At 49.1% G+C, this 17,771-nt stretch overlaps 4 protein-coding genes across 4 annotated transcripts; 2 read left to right on the plus strand and 2 right to left on the minus strand.

Moving 5' to 3' along the window:
* Positions 1–286: 286 nt before the first annotated feature.
* On the minus strand, positions 287–6,622 carry dhrs3b (dehydrogenase/reductase (SDR family) member 3b). The gene is made up of 6 exons (XM_037448488.2): positions 5,960–6,622; positions 2,228–2,371; positions 1,854–1,973; positions 1,166–1,404; positions 858–983; positions 287–766 (listed from the first exon to the last, which is right to left on the minus strand). The coding sequence occupies exons 1-6, from the start codon at positions 6,152–6,154 to the stop codon at positions 682–684; spliced, it is 909 nt and encodes a 302-aa protein (XP_037304385.2). The 5' UTR covers positions 6,155–6,622; the 3' UTR covers positions 287–681.
* A 1,878-nt stretch (positions 6,623–8,500) lies between these two features.
* aadacl4 (arylacetamide deacetylase-like 4) lies at positions 8,501–11,300 on the plus strand. Its single transcript, XM_037491111.2, has 4 exons — positions 8,501–8,754; positions 9,148–9,373; positions 10,355–10,418; positions 10,515–11,300. Exons 1-4 carry the CDS (start codon positions 8,578–8,580, stop codon positions 11,296–11,298), a joined length of 1,251 nt encoding a protein of 416 aa, XP_037347008.2. The 5' UTR covers positions 8,501–8,577; the 3' UTR covers positions 11,299–11,300.
* Positions 11,301–11,303: 3 nt separating this feature from the next.
* cfap107 (cilia and flagella associated protein 107) lies at positions 11,304–14,429 on the plus strand. The gene is given in 7 exon segments (XM_037490482.2): positions 11,304–11,311; positions 11,656–11,731; positions 11,814–11,930; positions 12,400–12,450; positions 12,452–12,511; positions 12,864–13,029; positions 13,270–14,429. Coding segments are annotated over 7 exon segments (792 nt in total). The 3' UTR covers positions 13,584–14,429.
* Positions 14,430–14,581: 152 nt separating this feature from the next.
* On the minus strand, positions 14,582–17,771 carry klhdc7a (kelch domain containing 7A). Its single transcript, XM_037489944.2, has one exon. The coding sequence runs from the start codon at positions 17,517–17,519 to the stop codon at positions 15,243–15,245; it is 2,277 nt and encodes a 758-aa protein (XP_037345841.2). The 5' UTR covers positions 17,520–17,771; the 3' UTR covers positions 14,582–15,242.

Below are 17,771 nucleotides of genomic sequence, written 5' to 3' on the forward strand. Positions count from 1 at the left end.
TTCTGACTTCATATTGTGAATTTCCACAAAGCCAAAGCCTCAGAAGATGTTTAGATTCATATGCAGTGGGGTGAAAGGTCTCTTTTTATCCTGGAATATTAGCCTCCTGGGTCTCGCTATGTCACATTTATCCCTTCTCTGACGGGTGAGAACAGACAAGGATACACATGGCGTCCTGAGCGGGTCACTGATCTCTGAAAGGTGCTGTCGTGGGAGTCAAAACCCAGACAGCAGACCACGTGTACCTCTTTCCTTCTCGAAATGCACAAAGAAACACAGTGCGTCTTCTAAAACTCTGTTTTATTATCTGGTTTGGATTCAAAGGCATGTGAATAAAAAATATGTGTAAAAAAACGGCTAAAACAAGTGTCGTGGAAAAACTCCCAGAATAACTACTGGTGCGGACTTATTCATGGCTTCTGCTCAAAGTATGAATGGCATCCAGTCCTCCATATTACACACACACACACACACACACACACACGCAAACACACAAAAAAATTCGACCAGGGCGTATCTTGCAGTTTATCGATTAATTCTACCTGCAGGAGTAACATGTTTCTTTGCATGTCTTCCCACTATCACTGGGCCTCTTCCGCTTCCAGACGTCTTAAGGTCCATATTCCCTTCATAACACCACAGGGGGTTTCGGGTCTCTCTCACGTTGTGTGCAATCCAGGTTCATGTCCTCCCTTTGAATGTGTTCATGCAGGTGTAACTCCCAGAAAACCTGTGGATTTCTTCAAGTGCAACTTGTGGCATGAAGCTAAAAGAAAAAAAAGGGGGCAGTGCGTTAGAATCAATTGTGGGGGTGAAAACAAGGCAACCTTTTTTGGAAATGGAATTTTATTTTTTACCTTTTTAAAATGACAAGGGCATGCATAGTCCAGGGCAGGTAGAGGAAGGCCTTGTCAGCTCTGACTGCATCAACGGTCCTCTGAGCAACTACCTCCGGTTTGAGGGGTGGAAATAGCTGTGGGAACCTTCAAAAGAAGACACGGTCCTTTTGAGACAAAGCGATGACCCTTCTGATAAAATCAAGGACGCAAAGAATGCACATAAAGTACTATTGGTGTTTCCAATAGCTATGACACATGTTGGGGTCATCACAACACGAGCACTCGGCTCGTGGGCTTTGGTTGAACCATTCGCCGACTTTGAATACCTGACTCTCAAGCCCTGGAACATCTCCGTGCTGGTGTGGAAGGGAAGGACGGTGGTGCAGCCGACGCCGGGGCAGTCCAGCATCCCCAGCGTCAGGCTCTCCATGAAGGCCAGCGACGAGGCCTTGGAGGTGCAGTAGTCTATGGCCCCCGGGATGGGCGACTGGGACAGGATGGAGTTGATGCACACCACGTGGCCGTGCCGCAGCTCCAGCATCCGAGGCAGGAAGGCTTTACTGGTCTTGGGGGGGGGGGGGGAAGGAAAAAGAGAGGAGAATTAGAGGGAGAGTCAGAGGACGAGGTGGAAGAAAGCAGGGGAAAAGGAGGTAATCTATATTCAGGGGAGTAAAAAGACGAACAGACAGGAGAAAAAGGCCCCTCAGATTACATTTCCATTTCTATTTCCATTTAGTTGATAATTGCATTTCTGTCTGTCTTCAACTTTTCTGCCTTGGTCTTTTGATCTCCGTTCAAAATTGGGATGCCATGAGTTTCAAAATCCTTCTGATGTTTCAGAGGCTGAGAAGGCAGTTTGGAGATACCATCCCCCCCCCCCCCCCCCCCCACCCCCCTTTTAACCTGCCTCAGTAGCGGTGATAATTGACGAGTCTGGGGACGCCTTCGATCTATAATTCCATTATACAATCAAAAGCATCACAAGGGGAATGCCCCTACTTCTGCCAGCCTCACCCAGAACTGCCCCAAGGTGTTGATGTGCTGGGACTTCAGGAGGGCGTCGTCGTCGCTGTCCATTAGAGTTTTTCCGTGGACGACGGCGGCGTTGTTCACCAATATGGAGACGTCTCCCACCTTGGGTTGGGGAGCGCGACACGATTAAAAGGGCGCCGTCACAGGAGGCGATACAGTTGTGCCAGTCAGCAGAACGCCGACGCTTCATTCAGACATCACAGTTGAAGTTTTAATCCATGCAGCAGATGGGAGGCAGAGAGCGGCTCACAGCCGATGTGCGTACAGAGGAGGCAGAGAGAGGCGGTTCACGGCGCGTTTCACTGCGTGCCAGCGACGTGAGTGGAAACGTCTCCATGAATACCGAGCTGTCGTACCTTTTCTCGAACAACCTTGGCCTGCTTGTATACTTCCTCCCGATTGGCCACGTCACAGATGAAGTAATGGCACTCTGTCCCCGAGAGACAGATCTCTTCTGCTGTTTCTTGGAGGCACTTTTCTGTTCGGCCCCATAGGATCACCTGGGACAAAGAAAGGGACGTTACTTAATCGGGGATGACTTATGTCGGAGCTGGATCTTTGAGCAGCAATGCTCTTTTCATTTTAGGGAACAGACAGGTCATTTTCACTCCAACAAATAGTTTACCAAAAAGATTAAAGGCCCGGGGGTTGCTGTGTGAATGAATTCTCTTCATCCACGCGGGGTCTAAATGAAGGCCGGTCATTTGAGCAGGGAACCCGGGGTTGGATGGAGGTGGGGGAGTAGTGATTGGGCAATTAGATCTGTCAGTCTCTGGGGTCATGGAAAGGTAATGAAATCAGGGGGCGAGCCCTTCCTCATCTCTCAAACACAAATTCTCAAAGAGATTACACGGCCCGTTGGGCAGATGAGCCCCGTAATCTCTGGTCAGGGAGCCTCAAACCAGTGCTGTCGGAAAGACTGAGGACGCCGGGGTGGGATGTGAGCAAAAAGTGTTCTGGAAACTGATCTGGAGTGTGGAAACGAGTGCATGTGTGTAAATGCCAACATGCGCCTTGCAAGGGTTCAGCAGCGATACATGATTATGGGTCATCTTTTACCAATAACTGTATTCAACTTGCAAACCAATGGCGATTAAAAATTGAGATATTTGCAAAATCTACAAATTGCTATTCCTTTATAAAGTCAATTTCTAGGGTGAATAGGTCTTGAATAGGTTATTTTTTCCCTTTATCAGATCCAAAGCATTAAGGCTTTGGCTCCCTCTGTGAACCTTGTTTGAGTAACTTTTTGATTGTTTTGTTTCCTTTTGTTTGCTTCATTTACAAGCACATTTGAGTAATCAACGACGGCAGACAGGTCTTGATAAATAACCGAAAGCTTTTAATGGGATTTGAGCCTTACAAACAAAGCTGACAGCTCTCATTAAAAGCCAGCTCTCTCACTGAGCTCTCCTTGTTAAAATGTTATTTAATTAATTAGGTTTATCACCCGTCACAACACACCCTGGCCTCAGAACAAACAAGGCTCGGCCAAATTGCAATTTGGATAGAAACAGTAAGAAAACAAGTTGGTTTTTTTTCTTTCTTATTGACGTTGCAAAAGGGCCCCCCCCCCCCCCCCCCCGGGGCCTTCCCTTCACTCTCGGTGATAAACATGCGATTGCTCGAACTGTGCGCGCCCCTAACGAGACTCAACGTCAACACGCGCTCCAAGTAAAAGCGCCCTAAGCTTAAAAAAAAACGAATGAGCTGGAAACCAGAACCCCCCCCCCCGAGGGGGCAGCGGGGAGCGAGCGCAGGTGCCACTCACCGCTATGGATTACAGTGACACCGGATCTCTCGGGTCTGAGTGTATGGGAGAGGTAGGAACCCTCCTCCTTCACACCCATTGTATCGGCCCGGGCGGGAGAGAGGCAGCGCGCTGAGGGGGCAGCGGGAGTTCAGGAGGCAGTCGCCTGCCGCTGTCTAATTACTGCAGAGACAGCAAGGTCAGTTGCGGGGCAATACCCAGCTGGGAGCGGTGTGCTTCCCGCCTGCAGCACAACATATACAACCCCCCTCACACACACACACACACACACACACTTACACAAACCTGTCGCCGGTGCCACGGTTCGGGTTGAGTTTGTAACCACATCAAAATCAAAGCATCTTCTGTCATGGTGCTACAAAGTAGCTTTTAAAAGAAAATGTGCCGTTCGGGACATCGGCGAATTGGCGGCTCTGAACTTGAACGCCGTGTGTGTTTCTGCGAAAGCTTTGGTCTTTTGGTCTGTTGTTTCAGAGCTGCGTTCTGCGACGCTTCCCCGCCAAAGCGCAGCACAAAAGACGAGCCGGGACTCTCCATCTCGCCGGATTGTTTCCTCGGCGCCGCAGTTGGTCGTCCTCGCACCAGAGCCGGAGCGGGAGGGAAAGGGAAGTAGCGGCCGACAGTCCCAAAAAGGGCCTCAAACTGGGGTCAGCGCAAGTTCGTAGAGGTTAGCCCCATTCATAATTTCCCTTTTAGCATCTCTTAAGGCGCAGAGTAATTGTCATACACATTACCACAGGTGTTGTTTTCAATGCCTTCACACCTAGATAATAGCCAACAATGGGGTCCCTGAAAAGCATGGTGACATCCTTTGTTGTGCAGCTGCAAAGTAGAGCTTCTAAAACCCTCTGGTTTCTCCTTGCTCGTTCCCGCAGGAGACGGCCTTGAAAGACGGAGGCAGGCAGTTAGTGTTTCAATGAGCCCTGAGAAATGTTGTCAAGCCGCTCAAGTCGTGCCTGAAGAAAACCCCGAAAGGTGTGAAGCTTGTGTCACATGCCTCGTTAGGGGGGGTGAGGGACGGTAGGGAGGGGACGAGATAGGAGGGTGCAAGGCTTTGACAAGCGGGGCGACTCTCTGGAGTTTCTCTTGAATTACTTCCAACCTGAATTCCACTGAGAATACTGATGGGAAATAGGACGGCGTCCGTACCGTCAGACGCCGGTTCCCGTGAAATCAACCCATCAAAGGGCGCGTCTCAGAACCCGAGAGTGTATCTGAGAGAGAGTGCGAGCTGTGGATGAGCAGACAGCGACCGCTGCCATGTGTGAAACGCGTATCGCAAAGCCGGCCGGGATAGCGCATTTGGGGAGGATGTTGAAGATGGGATGTTCGGACTCATTTATTTAAATAAAAAAACGGGTTACCTTAACTTTTACATCTGCAGGACATTTGGCTAGGCAACAGTTTGAGTCCATGTTTACGTCCTGTCAGCTTTGTTTATACATACATACTAGAGCAGGAAATAAACTGTGCCACATGCTTACAACTATAAAACTGTTGATTCCCTTTCTAAGGAGCAATGGAAACATGGGTTAAACATGGAAGAACCTCCGCTGGGAAAAACACCGATGAATAATGTCTTCAGTGTTGGTCAGTAAACATTTTAATGATCATCTGTTCCAACCATTTTCTGATGACAGTGCATGTCAGTTCCTGCATCAGACCTCTGCTTGAACCTATCTGAGATAACGTAATCTGTTCCCCGACACGCTCCTTAAAAAAAGGCAAATCATGTTCTCGCACTGCGCTTAAAAACTAATCTGGTTTTTATTAGAGGGATTATGTGGCCTGTTCTGGGGTTGTTATTCAGCTAGATTTTTACGACACAAAATGGCCAAGAATCTATAATCGGTTCAGGGCTGTTGTTGTTTGTAGGACTTTTGAAGGAGTTTCAGTAACCACACACACACACACAAACATTTAAAACATTCACCACAGCCTACATCAGTTGGGTAATACACTTCAAGACGAGTCGATCACAGCACAATCCCCCAGACCGTTCGCACTGCTCTAAACCCCATCAATCAGCCATAAGGGCTGCCTGGACCTGTCCTCTGGTTGACCCAAGCTGTTGTGCAATACTTGAACCAAAGCTGAGGGCATGTCTCGGGTCGCACTGGTCCGTGAGTTTATGGTAACCTCACCCTACTCAGAGGTTATGACCTCTCCGTTTGTATGGAACAGCAATGCATGTGGGTCAGGGTGGACAGGACCGCTACCTGGGAGTGGGTGGGGGTGGGGGGGGGGGGGTACTACTGCATTAGACACAAAATAAAGAAACCTAGGAAGCAGAGGCAAACTAGTGAGATCAAGTTACCTTTCTGGCCCCCTGCTTGGCGAACTCTTTGGCCAGGTGACGTCCGATGCCTCGTCCCCCGCCGGTGATCAGTACCACCTCCCCGGTCAGGTCCTTCCTTCTGCTGGGCAGCAGCGAAAACAAACCGGCTCGGAGCACATAGTAGAACATCTGGAGCGGGAAGAGGCACATCCGACACGCGCTCCTCAGATCCATGGCGGAGAGGGCGCGCGGGCAGCTCTGCGTGCACGAACCGGCGACTCGCGAACTGCTGCTGGTGAGAGTTTATCCGCATGCAAACGATCTCGCCTGCTGCCCCAGAAGCGCTTGCACGAGTGGTCCTCGGGCCAAATATATACACATATATTAATTTTTTTAAAAGGCAGACGCCGTGACATGACAGTCGACGCGCATCCCGTGCGCAAGTGGGTCCCCCGCTGGTCGAGGCGCAGAGAGCTCCGCGGTGCGCGCTGCTCACACCGCTGGGGCTCTGGTGTTGTGTTGCTGTCCCCCGTCCTGCCCTTTATATACGGCCGCCTCTGCCCTGGCCCCGCTGCTCGCACCAGTGAAAGGACCTGGATGAACCTAGAGGGGAGGTTTGGAAGGGCATTAATCCTGATTGACATGTTAAGTGGGGATGAGTATTATTTGCTCCAGAGCCAGTCTGCCCGGAGTGGTCGGGTGCTTGGTTCTTCCCCACCCCCTTCACTTGTCTACATAGGTGGTGCTTAATCTGTGCACCCCCCCTCCCCCGCTGCCCCCCTCACAGTGGTCGCAAGGCAGCGTCCCAGGTGGGTGGCCAATCTTATTTGGAAAAGTTTGCCCTTTATTAACTTAACCTGGTAAAGATGTTTCCACAACGGGCCCCACTGAACTTATAAGTCAATAACAGCAAGATCAACACCCAAACCATTCGTATGTAAGAGTTCCAGGTGCGAGAGGCTACATGGAAATGAGGTTCTCACTCAAGTCCCCCTATTAATTATGGAAAAGAAACAAGCAAACAAACTAATCAGCTCAGCACTAAACCAGCACACGCAAACCTTGTTAATCAGGAATCAAGATGGCCAATGGTACATAGGCCGATCGATAGATAGATGGATGCATTTGATTTCTATCTGGTGATGAGTAGCCAACCAGCACTTCTTTCTGGTCTCTGTTTGGAGCGATCAGATGCAACGCCGTCACACCTTTTATCGGCTCCTTTTACGCTACGCAGGAGCAACAACATCACGCGTCACTCGTCCACATTCGATCCAGGTGAAAACAACTCGAACCGTGACGCTAACAAGCAGATTTGTAGCCTTGTAACACACGTAAACGTGGAAATCCAGCATTGACATAATGAATTACAGCTTTCAGCATTTGCCGTGCTTCCCCTTCAGCTTTATATCTGACCGAGGGGATGTGAGTATTTTAATTTGAGGGTCTTTGAAGCGGTCTCCTTCAAGCCTCCTGTGCAGAGCCACATCGGTCGCTTGAACCTAATTTGTTGTGGCTGTTGTTTTTTTTCAGAACGCACTGTATCTTTCTGTGTGCGACAGTATAATTTGGCAAAAATAGGTCAACTGGGTCTCAGAAGCTTGGCCGGGTGACAGACAGAAAACTGCCTGAAAACCTCCCGAACTAATCATATGAATTCGCCAGCCCCAGACAAGGTTCCAGTCTGTGATTTTTGGCCCTGGCACTGTGATTTTTACTGGGTATGGCTGAATGCTGGTGCTTTTTCAGCAACTGGGATGGGTTTTAAGAGAGACCTCACAATGGTTGCTTTGTGCTGGGCTCAGCTACTTAGTGGAGGCAGAGAGGCTCTCGTGGGCTGCTAAAAACACTCCAAGACGACACGGCTCCAGATGCTGTCTTCCTTTTGGACATTTTCAGAGATTTACCAGAGTCAATTTGCATTTGGAGCTTTTAGGCCTTGCAAGGTATTCCCAGTTTAAACTGAGCATCAGTTCGTGGATTGGCTAAAACAAGAATGAAAGTGCAAAGATATACCTCACACCTCACACATGCATGTAGGCTGCCTGCAGAATGCAAAAAAAAATGTAAACAGTGTATATTTCTGAAAGCACTGATTATTTATACTCATGCTATCACTGCCATCTACAGATCAGCTGTGAAAGTTCAGATAAGGGTGCTCATTCTCATTCAGCCCTCACTTTGGGAGCATGTCTGAACATTTTTTTGTGCCTTAGATACCAGACAACGAAAAAGGCTGAGTGCAGCCGATCTTTCCTCAACACCAGAGGCGAGAAAGGAAGCAGGCAAAAGAGATAACGACCCTCAGATTTCTGAGGAAATATTGCCAGGGATTGAAAGGCAACTTTAATGGGTACTATGGCAATATGAGCAATTACAAAAGTGCTCTATTAACATGAAATACTATGTGAAATATTCCATATGGAGACAACCCGGTTTCTTTGGGAAACATGTAATTACTTTGACTACACAGCCATAAAATATGAAAAATATAATGATTTCTTCCTGGGTAACAGCCAGCCAAATGCCATTAAGCGAAACCAAGGTCAAAATGCACTGTGAGCGGATGTGGGAGGGGTGGAAAAAAGGGCTGAAAGCAGGTAGATAAAACATTTACTCCTAATGACTTACCTCCGACGGAGCAGACAAGCAACGCCATGGACATCGCAACAGCAATTTTAATAATTGGCTTCGCTGCTCTCGTTGCAGCCTTCCTCCTTCTGGTAATTGGACTTGTGTACTCGGAGCTGATGAATTCAGACATTCCTCGTGGGGTTGCAAATAGTGGGAAACTGCACATGGTCCACGGCCTGTTTGTTGGCTTAGCAATTGCGGTGAGTATCTGGCTCATTTATGTCCCCGTCATGTTCTGCTTATGTTCCAATTAACTTTTTTTTTGGTTTATGACTAAATTCACTTGGTGTGTTATAACGGATAATTCATCTTGCTTGTGCAAGAGAAAAGAAGAGAAAGAAACTCTCGTTAAAAATGGCTGTCCTTTCTTTGTCCTCCAGCAACTCGATAAAGCGTAGATCAGAGAAATGTTAGATAAGATATCAAGCTTCACAAAGGAGTAGAAAGAGCCAAGGTCATGTGCTCCCTTTCTTTGATGTTGTCACAGTAAATACGGTCTCGCAAGAGAATGACTTTCTGTTTGACTTTACCTATCAAAAACATTTATCTTAGTTGTTGTCTGAAACACAGTCTGTGGTTTCTCCCCTCAAAAGGGCCGGATACTTCATCGCCTGGGTATTTGTCATCAGGTCAACTTCATCCGGTGGTTTGTGGCCTGTTTTCTGACTCGCCTGCGTCCGGTTCCAGCCGGCCTGCGAGTGAAGGACCTGAAGTTCTCCGAGGTCCCAGTGCGACTCTACCAACCCACCGCTGTGTGTGGCGGCTTGCGGAGAGGTCTGGTGTATTTCCATGGAGGAGGATGGGTGTTGGGCAGTATAGGTAGGCCATACAAGTTCCCATCATTTACATAAGTAATACAAGTATTTTTTCACCAAATGAATAAGAGAATCATAAATCAAAGAGGAATTTGAATTAGAACCATAAAAACATTGTTTATGTATTTGAATATGCATTTGTTGGTCATCTGTTGTTTATGCTTGTTTGTATTTCTAAACAAATTATGAAAATAAATCATCAGTAGCATCAGAATAATTGAATAGTAAGTTGCTGTCTTTTGTAGTTTGGGCCTTGAGCAGGTCTTTTTAGATGTGGCTCAAGGACTTAACCTTAAAATGATGATTATTCTTTTACAAAGAATGATGGGTTGAGTGGTCAGTTTCCTATGCATACATGCAACATAAATACTGTTGGCCTTCTTCAACAATTTACAAAAAATAAAACCCAACCAAACAAGGAGGAAGAAAATACAGACATTTTTCGGACCTCTTTTAGAGTGAAAGTATAAATAATATATAGAAATACTTCAGGGGGCAATTTGTAATCCCCCGCCATATGCTCTCAATATTCACTGGGTCCATAAAATCTACATTTATAGTGATTTAGAAGAAAGATCATAGAAGAAAAAGCTACTAACAACTGTTATCTGTAATCTATCTTCATGAGACAGAGCGGTCCAGGGGCTAGCTGGTTAGCGTGCTCATATCTGTTCTGCATAGACATCCATGCCACCGGCACTGGCTCCACTTTACACGCAGTTGATAATGTTAGAACATTTCAAAAACTTTCTCTACCCAAATGCTGGTCAGGTCTTACACGTTTGCACCCTTAAATGAACTACAAAAGGGTTGTCTTTTCCACCAGTGTCATCATGGCGTGCTCTCTGAATACCCAAAAAGGAGACGAGTGCAGGATGAGAGAGGAACAGAGTCGGGCACGTCCTGCCTGCGGTGCTCCGTTGCGTCATTTAAAATACCCAAACGCGTCTTCTGCTAACTGTGATGCCCTGCTGATCCTCAACAGATTCGGTTGATGAAGTCTGTCGGCACATCGCCAAGGAGTCCGAAACCACCGTGGTCTCTGTTGGGTACTTAACCTTTTGAATGCACACAGATACCCAAACTACTTTCGTCTTTCAAAGAGCCAAAATTTGACATATTGCCCCCCCCGTCTTCTCTCTCAGGTACCGATTAGCCCCTGAGCACAGGTACCCGGCCCAGCTCGACGACTGTGAGGCAGCGCTGTGTCACTTCCTGTCCGTGGCTGAGGCCGAGTTCGGCGTGGACGCTAACAGAGTGGCGGTCGGAGGGGACAGCACTGGCGCCAACATGGCAGCAGCGCTGTGCCAAAGGCTGGCGAGGACACAGGTCGGACGTCTGCCGTTCCCTCGCGCTCAGGTCCTCGTCTACCCGACCCTGCAGATGGCGGACTTCAACCTGCCCTCGTACCAGCAAAATCACGCTGTGCCCGTATTGTTCCGTGGCCGCGTGGCGTTCTACTTCCTGCAATACCTCAATGGCGACGTGTCTTTGTGCCAGGACTTGTTGGAAGGAATCCATGTTCCCACTGAGCTCAAGCCGAGCTATAAGGAGTGGCTCTCCCCTTCCAACCTCCCACCCGAATGTGTCGCGCGGGGCTTCACCGAGCGTCCAGCCGCGGAATACGACGGCGAGGTGTATCACGCAGTCAAAGCAGGTTTGGAACACGAGGTCTCCCCGCTACTGGCGGACGATGCCGTCATTCAGAAAACACCTCCCACCTTCATCCTCACCTGCGAGTATGACGTTCTGAGGGACGACGGGATTCTCTACAGGAAGCGGCTGCTGGATTTGAAAAAGGACGTCACCTGGCGACATGTGGCGGACGGTTTTCACGGCATGATGAACTTTTTCAACCACAGCTGGCTCACGTTTCCCTCCGCGGCGTACGTGGTGGATAGTGTTGTTGACTACATGAGAACACTGTGAAGATCATGATCAAGTATACTCGGTTCGGTTTTCCATTCGGTTTTCCATTGAAATAAATAAAAAACATGACCTTGAAGTTTTCGCCTTCATTGAAAGTATATAGTACACACAAGACAACCCCCCTTACACACACACACACACACACACACACACACACACACACTCAAGTCAATAAACAAAAGCTCTTTTAATCCCTAATGAAATGCAGCGTGCGGTCACAGAGTCTGCAAACTATTTCCGACACATTTTTTAGAAAAACCCAATTTTTAGAGTATACTGCTTAAAAGTAAATTCCTCAGTCTTAAGGACTGTATCTCTTTTCAACACAGATGTAAGACATCTCCCGTTTGCCTTCAGGATACTCAGGTTGCCTTCCCTTGCAGTGTTTGCTGTATCCATAGCAACAGAGCTCTTCTCCTTTCCCTCCACACAGGTGGAAGCACCTAGATACTATGTTTTATTGGCTCACCGCGCTGTGACAGGACTTTCCCCCGGTAACGTGCGTTCGACACCAGGTAAGCACGAACCAAACAGGGACAGCAAAGGATAAATGGGCCCAACCCGGTTGGAGGATAGAGCAGAAATATTCAAACAAAGTGCTGTCAGGCACCTGGGCAGAAGAAAGACGTCAGGTAGGCATTCTGTCCACTCACTGTCTCTTTGGCTTTCATGTGAGCGTCAAAATAAGACGTTTCAGGCATTCATCTTCAATTGAAGGTGAGGCCACGGATTATCCAAAGCTTTTTTTCTTTCGGGGGTTCGGCGGCCTGCCAAAGGTTTTGTTGCACCTTGGTGGGTAGTTAAATCTATAGCAAAGTGATTAGGCGGCCTCAGTTCAGCTAGCTCAGCACCGTCTCTCCTGCAGGGAGAGGCTAGAGCTGGGGACTAAATTGCATCGACGGCGGGGGGGGGGGTCGGCCACGGGCTGCTGGTCCAGGATCGGGGAGGAGCGATGACTTTTAAAACACTGTACAACAGCGTGGATCGATTGTGAAGTGTGAGCTCTGCTGGTGATTGCTGTTAGGCTCATTGCTCCAGTCCCTGTAAACACCCCCCCCCCCCCCCCTCTTTGCCATGTTTGTTTATTGTGCCCCGACGCAGTTCACTCGGAAGCCACAGACAGCAGACTGCACCAGTCGCGTAGACCACCGGGCCCCACTGGGACTTCCAGCCGGACGTCTCTGAGAGGAGATCTGGCCGGCTGAGAGCTGAGGTTTGCCTTCAGCTGCTCAATTCACGGCGTTAATACCCATCGAATGCCTGTCGCGAACCCTGCAAGTCAGGGCTTTCTTCTCTCCAGATTGTGGCCACTTCTGCACAATATTGACGTCCAAGATAAAGACTTGTGATAAAAAAAAAACCCTTTGTAGAGGCAAGTTTCTGTTCGGGCTCAGCGGTCATAAAAAATGTGTACAATCATCATTCCTTCTGGGCGATTAAAGGCTAGTTAGAGCAATTTACCGCTGTCATACGTTGAGCCCCTTGAAGATTATTGTAAAAGAGCAGGTCATTTCCTTTATATCTTAATCCAGGCTATGTTGAGACCACTGTGTAATGTCCTCCAGGGGCTTCCATCCAAGCTGCTTTTCGCCCACGATCGCTCACCACCCTCTCATTACTTGGTCACGCACTACGGAGAGAGCTACCAGCGAAAGCGCACCAACAACCGACCCTGGCATCCAGACAGCTTGACATGGCAGCTTGAGAGGTCCGAACGGCCAATTTCTGGTAATTATCACATTATATTATTATACATGGTGATTTAGATATTCAAACCAACCCGGGCCCCAGCGCAGAGCAAACCTGCTTTGGTGCATTTGATTTTGTGTGGACGGAGCACATCGGCAGTTCTGCTCACGGGTGAATAAATGTGGGTGGCCCCAAGTGCCTTTTATTGTTCCAATTCAGTCACCGGTTTAATTAATGCTCGCAGTAACATGGCCGTTAACGTTCTGTTCCGTGCGCCTTTACAGCCCGTCTCTGGCCCGCCGCGGTCCACAAAGAGTTTGCGTTTGGAAAAGCAGCAGCCAATCCCTTCCAGGACAGGCCGTGCACAGGTCGGCACACCACGAGGCACCCACCTGAGCGCCCTGGAGGGCTCTCCAGCCACCTCCACGAAGCCGAACCACAACAACAAGGACCTGGATCTGAGGTCCCAGATCATTGCTGGAGTCCACTTCCCCAATCACAACAAGGTGGCTTATGAATTGCCTCGCATGCTGCTGGGTGATTTCTCTGTCATTCTGGTCCTGTTGTACAGTTCCTCTTGGGTATTATCTACATGAAAGAGAACCTCCCCCCCCCCCCGAGATAAATCCTCGAGCAAAAGTAATTCAAAGAATTCAGCATTCTTCTGATTATGCCGTTGGGAGGACTGCTGTGAGTGTACTGTGTGCTTGAGTTACAGAGTGTACATACATAGAGAAACATGTTTGTTTTTGTCAAGACAGAGAAAGGAAAAGGGCTTTAAATTACGTCCGCCCTTCCAGAGGATAATTACATGCTAATTATCCCTCTCCCCGCACACTTGATATCTGAAACGCTGGCTGAGCCGTTAGTATTACCCTCAGTAGGATGTAAACCAATACATCCAACATGCGTCGATGCCATAACCGACCTGGATATTAAGGCGAACAAGAGTCATCCCAGGTGACATCTGAAGGGAAGTGTCTCATCTCCTGTTCCATTTGGTGTTTAGTTACAGGGGATCAAAGTGTTTAATTAGGGAGAATCAAAGACGGCTCATGTTTGATGGTCAACCATCTGCCTCCCTTTTCCCCCGCCTGCCTGCTGCCTTCCTGTGCAGCTGAAGCCCTCCGTCTCGCCCAGCGTTTAGCTAGTCCCCCCCTTGATGATTCCTGCATGTCACGTGACGCCTGGCTGCCGTGGGTAGTCAAGAGCTTATCGTGTCTTACCCGCCGCACTGCTGAGGTTGCCCTGTGAGCCACATGATGGCGCTACAGCAGCATGTCACCCTCTCGTGCCTGTCAGCGTCCTCAGCATTACAATGAAAAACTTGATTAGTGATGAATTGACTAAGCACCTTTACTTGTATGGTTCTTATGCATATTTCCTGTAATTGCTCAACACAAAATAAAAAAGTTGTTTTTTTCTAGACATTTGGTTTCTTACCTGGGTCCATTAATTGTGAATTAATATGCAATGGATGACATTCATTTATTTCTTTGATGTTTATAGAACAACAGATATATTTAGTAGGTACACTGAACAAAGACTGGGGCTCAGTCAGTATTAAAACAAATACACTTCTTTCTGGCCTCTAAACAACAACAAGTTTTAGCCTTGGAAGAGTTTCAAAAGTAATGACAAATGCTTTTAGAAGCCCACCTATTCATATTACGTGACAAATCCATTTACATCTTGTCATACTTAAAGAGCAACTGTAGATAATTGCATTGTATCCAGGCCACTGTGTAAATTATATGTGTGCCCTACACAGTGATAGATTACCACTACATTGCTCAATCTCTGTAATGTGTTAGAGTTGAATGAGCTAATTTACCCCAAGACTTATTCATGAATTATCCAAAGAGGTTAAGCATCTGGGATGATATAAAACTGGCTTAATGGCAGGACGGAGTGGCAAATCAAAGGAGCAAACAATCTACATGGCAGCTCTTCCGTAAATCTAAGCAAACAGTAGTTTGGCTGCCATTAGGAGTCTAATACTTTGCATCTACTGCCATGGCCACAGACGTGAGGAACACACCCAATCCAAGGATTTAAGTTTGAATCGGAAGCTCCGTGGTTTTGTATAACTCAAAAAACAAAGTCAACGCAGAGATTCCAACTTTGCTTTAACATTTGGGGTGTACACAGTAAAACCCAAACGGTCAACTAAAAACTTGTCATGTAAAAGCACGCTGTTGTTGAGATACTCCATTAAGCGCCTAATCGTCACTAAAGCAAAACTGAATCCTCAATCACACGCTCGTCTGTCGAGGCTGTTTGTCAGGGAGTGACAGAACGAAAGGGAAAAGTACGCCCTTTGCTGCGGAGAGGACACTCATCTTCCCGTCTTTGAAACCCGGCGAGATCTCGTCGGCGTCGAACCCCATGGTGAACTGCCGGCTGACGCAATATATCGTGCCGTCGGACATGACGCACTGGAAGGCGGGGCAGCGCTCGAGCCTCTTGGTGCTGCACTCGTACCACAGGCGCGCCACCGTGTGGTAGCGGTACACGCTGACTCCCAGCAGAGGGTTGACGTCAAACCGATACAGAAACCTCCCGGCGGCCACCATGTCTGCAGTTCTGTCCTTGCTGCCCACCAACAGGCTGGGCCTCCAGCTGTCGGTCTTGGGGCTGTAGCGCAGCAGCATGTATCTAAGAGTTCCCCCGGAGACGAAAAGCTCTCCGCTGCTCGCCGTGACGTGATGCGCCACGGCGAACGTGTCGTTGGGCAGCGGAGCCACGAACGTCCATCTGTCCAATCGCGGGTCGTAGCGCTCCACGGAGGACAGGCACTCCCCGCCGATGGCGTAGACGTAGCCGTCCAGCGCGGCCAGTTTGCAGCGGGGCCTGGCTTCATTCATGGGGCTGATCTCCTTCCAAATTGATGTCAGTGGATTAAAGCAAAACACTCGCTTTGAGGGTGTCATTTCTCTGTCTGCGCCTTGGCAGCCCACTGCCACAAACAAGTAGTTATCCATTGTGCACATGGCACAGGCTTTGGAGATGACCTCCTGCGGGATCGGGCAAAGTGTATGCCAGGCGTCCTTGTGGTCATCATAGTAGTACACCGCACTGGACGTCCTCCTCTGCTCCGCCTCCCGCGGGCGCCCGCCTGCGTTCCCCACCCAGTCCTGAGGGTCCATGTCGGCCGCCATGACAAACCTTCTACCTCTCATCCTCTGCTTCTGGATTTGCTCCCTCTCGCCAGCCATTAGCCGTCCATAAAGGTTGGGGTCCCTGAGCACCTGGAGGTAGTTGTCAGACATGACTCCCAGGGCAGCTTTTTGCACAGAGGTCCAGCCATGTGTCTTGGCCAGACACAGCGTCTCTAAACAATTACCCAGATGCAGTTTACTCTTCAAGCTTTCCATATCTGAGCCATCGAGAGCTTTTGCTGGAGGCAGTAAATATGCTGCCATAGTCTCCACATCTTCCTCCTCGTTCACATTAAAGCGTTTACTGCCGGTTGAGTGAGAGATGGACTCATTGCTGGTTGGTGCCCCAGAGTGAGTCTTTGGAGTTGAGACTTTCGTATTTAGAGAGGGGATGGAGAGCTCAGACTGCTCTGCAGCAGACAGATAGCTCTCTTTGCGTAGGAGTACCGGCCTCGCGGGTGGCCTCAGTTTTAGGCTTCCCGGTAAAGAAAGATCTTCAACAGTGCTTTGTGGTAAAAGCAGATCACGCATGATGATGGCGCTCAGCGAGCAGGGGGATTCTTTGAGGCCGCCGCCTCGACTTCCAAGCTCCGCAGACTCTGACTCGGAGCTCCTCTCATACTGGCCCAGAGCGGCGTTCGAGTCTGTTATTGAGTGAGAGGACGACTCAACGTAGTAATCGTATATTTTCCCGCGCACAATCTGGTCTCCCGTTCCCTCCCGCACAACGTTCGCATCCTCCACCTTGATCTCTGCCTTGGAGAGGAAGCTGGAGTAGGCCCCCTGGCGCTCTAAATCCTGCCGTAACTCCCTGCCCACACCCACACTGCCCTCCAGCTTCTGAAAAAAGCAAGGGGAGCGGCGCCCCGTTGCACTGACCATCCCACTCTCAGTTGGATGAGGAAAGTTCAAAGCGGATCCAAATGAAATATTACTGGTGGCGACCTGTGCCGGCTCCTGACGACGGAGTTTCTCTCCTTTCATGCCGACATCCCGGGTTGCATGAGACGCACTAAATGCCTCCTCTTTCTTTTCGGCTCGGCGTGGACGAGCCTCCGCTGCCGCGTCCTTGGCGTCGTCAGACGTCCGGCTGTCAGTTGCCGGGTCTGTGTCCGAGGGTCCGGGTTGCCCGCCCTCATCATCGGCGGCATGCTTTGTTGAGCTTTGGCCTCTGAGTGTTGCCTTGCAGTTTTGGAAGGTTGGTCTGTCCGGCTCTTTGTCGTCTTTGACGCAGAGCTGAACGTTTTCTGCTTCCCTGGAGCTGAAGAACCTGTATGCCCACGAAACCAGCAGCACCCCGGCCACAGAGAGACTCAGTTTCAACAGCAGCTGCATGTCGAAGTGGACTCCCGAAAGCGCCGCAAATGGCATCACCGCAGCGCTGATGGCGGTGGCGATTGGTTGACTGATCCTTTTGAACGTTACTGTCGATGCGTCTCCATAGACTGGCGCATGCCGTCTGGTTTCCTTTGTAAAGTAGCTCCTGTGATCTGATGACTGTGACTCTTTGCCAAAGGATCAAGTGTAAAATGACACCTGTGGAGGGACTATTTGCATCGCTGGCTCTGCAGAGGCGGGGCATTGGTCACACACTACCTGTGGCAGGGCAGATGTCGATTTAAT

This window comes from Pungitius pungitius, chromosome 8 (assembly GCF_949316345.1).
Source record: "Pungitius pungitius chromosome 8, fPunPun2.1, whole genome shotgun sequence".
In the NCBI taxonomy this organism is placed as follows: domain Eukaryota; kingdom Metazoa; phylum Chordata; class Actinopteri; order Perciformes; family Gasterosteidae; genus Pungitius; species Pungitius pungitius.

Coding starts and splice junctions, on each gene's coding strand:
- dhrs3b (XM_037448488.2), bottom strand. CDS start 6,154: ATGGATCTGAGGAGCGCGTGTCGGATGTGCCTCTTCCCGCTCCAGATG. Junction 1,974..2,227: donor CCAAGGTTGTTCGAGAAAAG/GTACGACAGCTC, acceptor CCCCAACCCAAG/GTGGGAGACGTCTCCATATT. Junction 984..1,165: donor TTCCAGGGCTTGAGAGTCAG/GTATTCAAAGTC, acceptor CTTCTTTTGAAG/GTTCCCACAGCTATTTCCAC.
- aadacl4 (XM_037491111.2), top strand. CDS start 8,578: ATGGACATCGCAACAGCAATTTTAATAATTGGCTTCGCTGCTCTCGTT. Junction 8,755..9,147: donor TTGTTGGCTTAGCAATTGCG/GTGAGTATCTGG, acceptor TCCCCTCAAAAG/GGCCGGATACTTCATCGCCT. Junction 10,419..10,514: donor ACCACCGTGGTCTCTGTTGG/GTACTTAACCTT, acceptor CTTCTCTCTCAG/GTACCGATTAGCCCCTGAGC.
- klhdc7a (XM_037489944.2), bottom strand. CDS start 17,519: ATGCCATTTGCGGCGCTTTCGGGAGTCCACTTCGACATGCAGCTGCTG.